Source organism: Phoca vitulina, unplaced genomic scaffold (genome assembly GCF_004348235.1).
Source record: "Phoca vitulina isolate PV1807 unplaced genomic scaffold, GSC_HSeal_1.0 scaffold1, whole genome shotgun sequence".
NCBI lineage: Eukaryota > Metazoa > Chordata > Mammalia > Carnivora > Phocidae > Phoca > Phoca vitulina.
Genome location: NW_022589704.1, coordinates 111,511,460 through 111,521,249, shown reverse-complemented (window position 1 = coordinate 111,521,249; position 9,790 = coordinate 111,511,460). Strand labels below are relative to the sequence as shown.

Sequence of the window (9,790 nt, the reverse complement as noted above, 5' to 3'; positions counted from 1 at the left end):
CAGACAGTTCTTCTGGAGCCTTGGAGGCTCAGGACTCTGCTAGGTGCTTTGCTGAGCTCCTCACAAGTATATCAGCCTCTGCTTGACTCTATGCTCTCAGCCAACTGTCCCACATCTGCCACTGTCACAAAGCTCTTTACATCAGGTCCATCTTGGCTCCTATCCTAGCTCTAAGCACTCAGCAGAGTACGTCTGCCTACTTCTCCTGGTGGCCCTTGGAGGAAACCAGAGGGGGCTCCCCCTGGGCCTTCCCTAATTCCTTTCTGCCCTTCCCACACACCACTATTTCAGAATTCCAATTCAGTTGTGAAGTCCCTGAGGAAAGCATTTCAGGTTGTCCCGAGTCCCCATGAAAATCTGACTTACAGAATTGGGCATGATAGAGCCCAGGTAGTAGGGGCAGAAAAGCCCCTCTCTTGGGCACTGCCTCCTGGACCAGCCAAGCAGGTAGACTAATGCTGCCACACCTGTCTGGTGGCTGACCCCCAGCAGCCGTGTCTCCTTGGCTATCTGAACTGGCTTTCTGCAGACCTGCCCTTATATCAGGGTTCATTTGGTCTCTGTTCAGCACTTCACATTCACCCCAGAGAACAGCATCTTTTGGTGTCAGCTGGCTTTCCAGCCTGAGGAGCTGTCTTAAATTCTGTTTCCAATATGTCTGTGATTTGTCGCCCATTAGGACACAGCAGTGCAGGCAGGCCAGCTTCTTGCCCAGGAAGCTGAAGGCTCATCCTCTCCCTACCTCTGAGCTCCCTGTAGCAAGGCACGTAACTGGAGACTCCAGCAATCCTGGACTTTATATCTTGGGAGCTGATCCAGGTCCAGGGACAGAAGGGCCACTGGCAGAGGCTGAGGCAGGCCGATGGCTAGGAACAAAGTAAAAGTGTTTGGGGCTGCAGCATGTCTGGGAAGAGGACCCAGCCCTGGCCTCTCCAAAAGGGCAGTTTCTCTTGCAGAGTCTTGGCTGTGGCTGCCCGTTGCCATGCCTGCTTCTCCTGCTTTCTGCCTCTTCCCCGAGTCAGCATCCCTCCAGCTGCCTGTGGATTGGTGACCTGCTCCACAATCTTCCCAAAACCCCATCCTGCGAGATCAACTGAAGGGGGCGGCTGTCTTTTGTGACCCAGCTCCTGGCTGGTGGTGTTGGCCCATCTGTATGTGTACTTGGGGACTTGGGACAGAGATGTACAGCAAACGGAGGGAGGTCACCAGTGAGGGAAACGCAGGGCACTCCTGAGCCCTGTCTGTCTGCCAGAGCCCATGCTCTTCCTGCTGCCCCAGTGCCTCCTGGCATCTGGTGCAATGTTTTGTCTCTGAGCACTTGACTCACCCCCTGACTTGCTGAACCTGCTTCAGTGTGCTGTATGTGACAGATTCCAAATCAGGACCATAGGAATTTAAGCACTGTGCTAATTAAAAACCATGTTGTGCAAATCCTTCTGCAAATCAAAGAGGCCTGCTTTTGGGTTTAAAATACACTATTTTTAGAGTATTTTTAGGTTCACAACAAAAGTGAGAGGAAGGTACAGAGATTTCTCATATGCACCCACTCCCACACGTGCACAGCCCCCCCCCCATTATCAACAGCCCCCACCACAATGGGACATTTCTCATCATTGACCCTACATTGACACATCATTATCATCCAAAGTTCATAGTTTTTATTAATTAGAGTTCACTCTTGGTGTTATACATTCTATGGGTTTTGACTAATTTATAATGACAGGTACCCACCATTGTAGTACTATGCAGAGTATTTTCATCGTCCTAGAATCCTCTGTGCTCTGCCTATTCATCCCTCCCTTGCGTCTAACTCCTGGCAAGCCTGATCTTTTTCCTTTTATCTTTTAATAACAAAAGGGAACACACACCCTTTAACTCCACAATACAGTCAAGTTCTCACAAAATCATGTTCTCCAGAAGGAAAACTCAGACATAAGATTACATTTGACTTACTTCCCCTTAAGCATCCAGTGTTGTCATTTCCCCCAGGACTGCTGAGAGATTAAATAGCAGAAGATACGGCAAGGACTTAGTCCAGGGCTGAGACACACTAGGTACTTGTAAATAGAACTGTTGGGATGGCTGTAATCCGACCTGGGGTCTGTCCCTCTATGAATTCTGAGGCTGGCCCAGACACCAGCGCCTGGTCCAAGGATTCTCTGAATACAGTCCCAACATCAGCAGTAGCAGTGTCACTTGGGAACTTGTTAAAATGTAAATACTCAGGCCCCACCCTAGATGACTCTCCAGAAACTCTGGGGTTGGCTCAGAAGCCTGTGTACTACCATACTCTTCAGGTGGTTCTGATGCCTGTTCAAGTCTAAGAACCTGTGATCCACAGCTTCCTCCGCTGGTCAGAGAAGAAGTCCAGATAACGCTGGGATCTGTGGCCAGGGCTTTGTGTATTTTCATTGAACAACCCCCCCCACACCCCACAACCCCGCTGTAGCACTTGAAGTCTTCAAAAGACAGGGAATTAACATTTGCTGAGTACCCATGAGGTTTAATTTCTCTTTAATCTCCATAGCAACCCCATCCAGCAGGTCTTCCTCTCCCAGTTTGAAGAAACAGGTTTACAGGGGCGCCTGGGTGGCTCAGTTGGTTAAGTAGCCGACTCTGATTTTGGCTCAGGTCATGATCTTGGGGTCCTGGGATTGAGCTCTGCTTCGGCCCCGTGCTCATCCAGGAGTCTGCTTAAGGATTTTCTCTCTCCCTCTGCCCCTCTCCCCACTCGCGAGCACTCTCTCTCTCTCAAATAAATAAATAAATCTTAAAAAAAAAAAAAGGAAACACGTTTACAAGGGAGACCAAGATCACACAATTTGTGCAGAGCACAGCCAGGCATCCAAGTGCAAATCCCATCCCTTTCCTTGTACCACCATGGGTCTCAGGAATAGGCAAGCAAGGACAAGCAAGGTCCATGGACGCTGGGTAATGGAGAGTAGCTTTGGGGACCCAGGACTTTCAAATGATCTCATGGCCTTCTCCTCTGCTCCCAGACCCCACAAACTCTGAGCATTTACCTGTCAGGCTTTCTGCTCTGATCTGGCTGCTCTGAGGGTCTGGGAAGAAGCAGAGGTAGGTCGGCTGTGGGATAAAAACCACTCTGCCAGGCAATACTGGACATGTGCTGCTGATCAGGAATAGCATTCAAGGGGGCCAGGAATTGGGGATGGTGCAGACATAGGCAGGGATATGCAAAGCCAGTCATAAGACTCTGGATACCAGACATGGTAGGCTTGGAGCAAGACTACAGTATGACACCCATGGGCCCTTGGCACTTTTCTTTCCTGGGTCCCTTCTGGCATTAAAAAATATATATATTTAACATTATGTTTTACAACTGTGTTTGTATAAAGATGAATATAATCCAGGCTCGATATAATTATCATTATTATTTTACTCAGGTTCTTTCGTTTTTAAAAGTAATTAAAATTAAAACATTTTAGTTGGTTCATAAAAATATTGTGGTCCTAGTGGCCAGTGGGAGTGTGTCCCTAAACTCCACAGGGAAAACAGCCAGGACTTCCCTTTGCCCCTTAGCAGATAACAGCTCTGCCCTACTTGAGGGATGATTCTCCACTTACATTCTACCTGCAGGAGTATACCTGGAACCATAGGGAGAGGAGCAAGAGTGAGTTCTGGAGTAAGAATTAGGTCCCAGGGGTTCTAGTCCACACTTGCTTCCCACCAGATGTGTGAGCTCCGACATGTTGCTGCGCCTCTCTGGGACTGTTTCCTCACGTGGTAAATGAGAACGTTGGGCAAATGCTCTGTAAATTCTCAAAAATTGAAAAGCAAAGCTCTCAGGCGGGAAGAGAGGCCGCCCCTTCCCCGGAGTGGGGGCAGAGACAGACAAAGTCGCCTGATAAGGGTTTGGCGGACAGGCCCAAGGGACCCCGCGCGATGCGCGCCTGTGTTTTGTAGGTGCAGATGTGCAAGGTGCGAGTGCACTTGTTTTTTCTTAGGAAACACTCCTAGGCTCCCAGTCCCAGCGGGAACGTCGCGGGAAGGGGCGTGGGGAGGTGTTCCCTGGGGTCCCTGGGCCGCGTCCGCGGATGGCCCCGCGTCTCTCCAGCTCTGCGGGGGACCCACACCCAGAGCGGGTGGGGCGGGCGCCTGGGCGCGTCCCCTGAGACCCGCACGTGCCCTGCGCGGCCCAGCGCGGGGAGGCGGGGCGTGTCGGCGGCCCGGGGCGGGCGCCGGGGCGGGGCGCGGGCTGGCGTTCCGGGAGCGCCGGCTCGGCAACGCGGCTCTCGGTCCTGCCGGCGGGCTCCGGCGCCCCGGCTTTGCGCGCCTCGGCGCGGCGCCCCGAGGGCCACCATGCTCAGCGTCGTGCACTTCCTCCGGAGCTTCTTCAAGGTGAGAGGAGGCTTCCGCGGCCCCGCGATGGGCGCCGGGCAGCGTCTGGCCGCGCATGGGGAGAGCCGGCGTGCTCCGCTGCGCCCAGGGCCAACTGCTGGGCACCGGGTGGGTGGGGGCAACTGGCCACCCCCAGCTTTCCGACGTGCCGACCGGGAGACCGAGAGTGTGGCCGCCCCAACCTCAGGTAGGGAGAGGTGCGGCATCGGAGGCTCCCGCCGGCCAGCCTCTGCCAGGGCAACAGACCGCCCGGTGCCCAGCCTCCCCGGCACCTAGTGGCCCTCGGCAGGCAGGGCGCTTGGCAGCCTAGGCCCCTGCAGGACCGTCCGTTCTGGGAAGGACGGCTTGTGCCTGACACCGTAGGTGCCCAGGAAGTGGTTGATATTATTATTACCTCCGTTGAGGGTACCCAAGGGTACCAAGGGAGGGTGCCAAGGAGGTTGGGGCACCATTTTGAGGAAGGTGTATCAAAGCAGGAGGAGGGGAACAGGAACCTGAGAGAGTGTTAGACTTATGCCCAAGGTAGACCCTCCCCAGACCCAAAGTCTCTGACTATTCACAAGTGGCCACGGGGATCCATTCATCTGGGGTACCTCTACCTCCCCTGCCCCCAACGGGAGTCCCCAGGTGAGCAGTAGGCTCCAGGGCACTATCAGAGGGGTAGCCCTCTGCAGGTTGCCAAGCTCCACCTCCCTCGGTGAGCAAAGTGGGAGGTGGGTGGGAGGGAGGCAGGGTGGGGATGGCTTGACTGCCTGCCCAAGCAACTGCATACAAAAGAAGCAGGGAAGAGCTGCTAGAGTGACAGCCAGAGGAATGGGCTGCTGTGAGTGGGGCCAGGCCAGACAGCGGGGCTGGCCATGGTGGGAGGTCCAGCTCTGCTTAGCTGTGAGGCCGCCTTCTCCTGGAAGTGCAGACTGAACGGGCTCTGAGAGCTCTGGGGAAAGTGGCAAGAAGCTAGATGACCCAGAACTGGGCCTGCGCCCAGCGGCCCTGAGCCCGTTCCTCAGCCAGTGTGGAAGAGCAGCCTGTGGATGCTCACACCTTCGGGGATAATTACTTGGTTACAAACATCAGCAGAGGAGAGGGATGGAGTCTTTGAGGCTTGTAGGGTACTCACTTATGCGAGTGAGTGCAGGAGATGCCTTTGGAGAACACAGGAGCCTGGCTGGTGTCAGAGTGTGGCTCTGAGCACACAGGCACCCCCTTTTGAATTCTGAGTCTGCCTCTAACAGGGTATACAATCTTGGGACATAACCGCTTTGGTCTTTGTTTTCCCACTTCAAAAATGTGGATGATAATTCCCCACCTTCCAGGGCGGGTGAGAGGATCTTATTACAAAATGTCGTCTTTTTATAAAGAGGTGAGTCTGGGACCCTGTTCCTTCCCCATTTATGGTAGTGACAGCAGCAGGTCACCTGGATAAGGGGAAGTTGGCCAGGCAGAGTCTGAGATGCCCTCCTGGCCACAGAAGGTCATGGAACAGGCAGGTGTAGCTGGGTAACTCAGGGCAACCCCCTTGCCCACCTACTGACTGGAGCCTCCTTGGAAGGGGGAATCTTTGGGAAGGTATTCTCAAGGGACACACTATCTCAAATCCCCAACCTGTTCCAAGAGGCTGTTCTACCCTTCCCTGTGCCCAGACCCCAGTGCTGGTCCTGAGATACCTCAGACCTCTCTCTCTGCACATACGGGGTGATTAGATGTACCTCTCAGAGGATCTCCCTTTCAGCTGTCCTTCAGAGCCACCCTTGGGAGGGGGCCTAATACCATCACAGTCTACTTCTGGCTGTGCAGGTGTATCTTGCAGAGCCACCTGTAAACACAGTTCACACATGTTCTTCCTCAGACACTGGTCATAAAGAATGATCCAGGAGGCCACAGGTGCGGGAGGTGAAGGGAACCACCTGCTCAAATCACTTCCTGATCCCACCTGGGCCTGTGCCTGTATTGGCCACTTGATGGGCCACCTACTTGGTTGTTGATTGATCAAGAACACTGTGTTGTCCTAGGAAACTCAGCTCCTTGGATCCCACAGTCAGACCCTGGTAGCGGAGACACAGTCAGTCTCCACCAAAGCCCAGGCCAAGAGCAGCCCCTCAAAATCCAGGTCCCGGGTAAGACTTCTGTTGGGACTTGCTGCAGACTTTACATAGTGTCTGGCTCTGCCGTGGGCACTCTCATGCTGTGGGGTCCACGGGGTGTGACAGAGCCCTCCACAGTGCAGGTGGACCAGAGACCTTGTGTTTGCATGGGTCCCACATGAAGCTCACTGCCTTTAGGATCACCCAGGAAATGAGTGGTAATAACACACCCAAGGAGGAAATATGTTGCTTCAAAAATCCGAGGTCCACCAAGAATCGTGCATCTTCCTTTGTGGTAGGGGGCCAATGTCCAGCAACATGTCTTTTGCTTTTAAAGGGCTGTCCCAAAATGTTCCATACAACTGGGCACCTCTGCTGCCTGCCTGGAGCCTTCACTGAAGTGAAGGGTACCTTGTCACTTGCTGTTCTCCAAGTCCTGTCAGTACACAGCAGTAAACCAGCATGAGGTCCTTTGGGGTAGGAAGGTCAGGGTCTCTGCTAACTAAATGGTGGCACAAAATCAGGGAGTAGCTGAAACCCCAAGGCAGGATGGTGAATTATGTTAATGTCCCTGTCTTGAGTAAAGCAACCTACTTCTATTGATCCCTGAATGTTAAGACGGGAAACATACACACATACAGGCACCCACAGCACCCACAGGAACAGTTTTTACCAAATCATTGGCCAAGGAACATAATGGGTCTGTTCCATTTAAGAAGATCATATGTGGGACAGCACAGAACAGTTGCAATTACACCTGAAACAATTCACTGGCATTCTTCACGATCTTAAGTATTCTGCATAAGCCAAACTGGGAAGTTGAGTAGGAATACAGGAGGGATCTCCACTCCCGGTTAGTGATTTCCTATTCACCAGAGATTATGTATTGCTTATGACGCCCTATTTTGGAGGGGAGAGGGTGTTCCAGAGGCTTCTGGTAAAACTTTCATACCACAAAAGTCTCCATATCAGGGATGAAGGAATCAGAATGGAGTTTCTACCAGGAACTGAGCATGTCTCTGCCAACTGAACTCGGGAAATCACCATCGGACAGATTCAGGATTCCAGTGGACTGCTATCAGGTTGGATGCACAGCAAGGTTCCATTCATGACTTGACGTGCCTCTCACCTCTTATGGGCCCTCACTCATGGTGGTGAGCTGTAGTGGCATCCTGAGCCTCCAGGAATTAATATTAACTCTGAGCCAGTGTTCAGTAATCTCTGAAAGGTCTAGGTATTTCTCTGTATAGGGGCCTTCAGAAGGTTTACAGTATGCACTTAGGATGTTTTTGCAGGTAATTACCTTCCCTTCATTGAAGGAACTTTGGATCTATTGACTCAAGTTTGGGAATTAGGCAAGGGGCAGTGGAGTTTAATCAACAAACATTTATTAAACACCTCCTATCTTCCAGACACTCTTCTAGGCACTTGTGGAGCCCTGTGTTAACCAGACCTAGTTTAATTTTTTTTTTACATTTTTATTAATATTACACAAGTACAATGGGACTCAATTGGTTTTGCCCATCCATTTCAGTCCTGGCAGCCCCATGATTGATCAGTCAATGCCAAAGGGCTCCTGGCATCAAAACATTCTGATATTACTTCTCCTCCTTGTCATGTCACCTCCTGCTATCCCATCCGTAGAATTCCCCCCAAAGGTAGCATCTCTCATCAGCATTGCCAGCTGGTAGAGAAGAGTGTTATGGCAGTTTTCCAAGATGTTGACATTCTCCTTGCCAAAGTATTTTTTGGTTCCTTGAGGGGTAGGGTGTGTCTTTTTGGTCCTCTAGGGGACATAGTTAGAGGCTGCTCTTGATAAATCTATTCTAACACTCTATTCCTTCAGATATTTGGATTCCTTCAAGTAATTTCTGGCTTTCCTGTTTCAATTCGTGGGGCGGCGGGGGGGGGAGGGATTATCCAGCTGAGGTTTTAGTCAACCAACACATCACCTGCTGGAATACATCCCAGCTCTCCGAGCTAGTACACTGACTCTAGAATGGATGGGCACACCCATGTCGATGCATTCATCCTGACCCAGAATGATGTTCTTCCCACCTTGGTCAAATACTCTCAGAATCCATTTCCACCAATCTCCTCAGCTTCTTGCCAGTACATGTTAGCAGAGTCATAATTTTTTGAAACATGAGCCTTTTTCTCCATAGTTTGACTTTATAATTGGTTCCCATGGCCATGCTGAGATCTGACTCTACTTTGTTCTTGGGGCAGGGAAGGGGGCAGGGGTGGACATGAGGAGAGCTCGTCTTACTTTACAGACCAGGTGCAAACAGGCTCTTGAAGCAGCCAGAGTGAGAAGCAAGGACTCAGTAAGTTTGTGAATCCTCCTCTGTTAGGGGTAAGAGAGCCCCATTCCTAGAACCAGAAATCCCACCCTTTCTTAAATGATGCTCTAACTTTCACACAGGAGCAGGGAAGCAATCCAGTGGGCTTTATAATTCATCAGCCCACAGATGGATGGAATCAGATTGCTTTTGGTTTAGAGATGTCTCAAGCCTGTGGCTACAAAAGAGAAGAGACACTGCATATATGGTCATAGTGAGTCCCTGGGAATTCAGGGATTTGACTTTGTTACTCTCCCTTTAAGCTGACCAGAGCAGTTGGAAGAAATAAGCCCACCCCATAGTGCTTGAATTCTTCATTCCTTTTTCTCAGGTTTTGTTGTAAGAGTCACTTTTCCCCTAAAAGCCCCTAGTGGACATTTGGCCATAGCTGATTTGATTAGGGGTTTGCCGTGCATGCCTAGTGGGATGCCAGAGTTCCATAACTTAATTCCCAATATATTTTCACTGCCATTGGCCTTAATCAGGTGGAATAACCAATACGAGACACTCCCTTCCCCTTTCCTGATGGGTCTGTTATCTGAAATCATCTTGGTACCAATTTCTTTACTAGTGACGGCTCTTGGTTGCAAAAGACAGAAATAGACTCCAGTCAAGTGAAAAAGTAACTGTCTTGGCAAGTTGGAGGGTAGCTCATAGGACCCAGCTTGGGCAGGAATCTAGAGAGGCAAAGCACAGTAAGTCCTTCTAGGTGGGCCAGCTGCTTAGGACGCCCCTGGAGGACACTCAGCTCTACTGCTCCTCACTGAGAATACTTTCTAGCTCCCTCTTATAGACATTTAGGTTTGTCCTCAAGATCCAAGGTCCTGGCTGGAGCTCAGCTGAGCTGCCCTTTGAAAGGTGGGAAGAGAGGGTATCTGCCCCCTTTTTATTTCTGAGATGGGTGGGCCCCAGTTTCTCAATTCTCTGGGCTTCCCCCCCCCCGCCCCCCCAACCACGATCAGGACTGCTGTTCAAATCCTGGGCAGGAAAGCAACAAATACCCCC

At 51.3% G+C, this 9,790-nt stretch overlaps 1 protein-coding gene across 3 annotated transcripts in view; it reads left to right on the top strand.

Annotated features, from left to right (window-relative positions):
* The first annotated feature begins 4,227 nt into the window (after nt 1–4,227).
* The window catches only part of ARHGEF4 (Rho guanine nucleotide exchange factor 4), a 253,022-nt gene continuing 247,459 nt past the window's right edge, over nt 4,228–9,790 (top strand). For all 3 annotated transcript variants that reach the window (XM_032412865.1, XM_032412855.1, XM_032412851.1), the window contains exon 1: nt 4,228–4,362. In XM_032412865.1, coding sequence (XP_032268756.1) covers nt 4,324–4,362 — 39 coding nt within the window. In that variant the 5' untranslated portion in view covers nt 4,228–4,323. The remainder of the gene's footprint in view (nt 4,363–9,790) is intronic.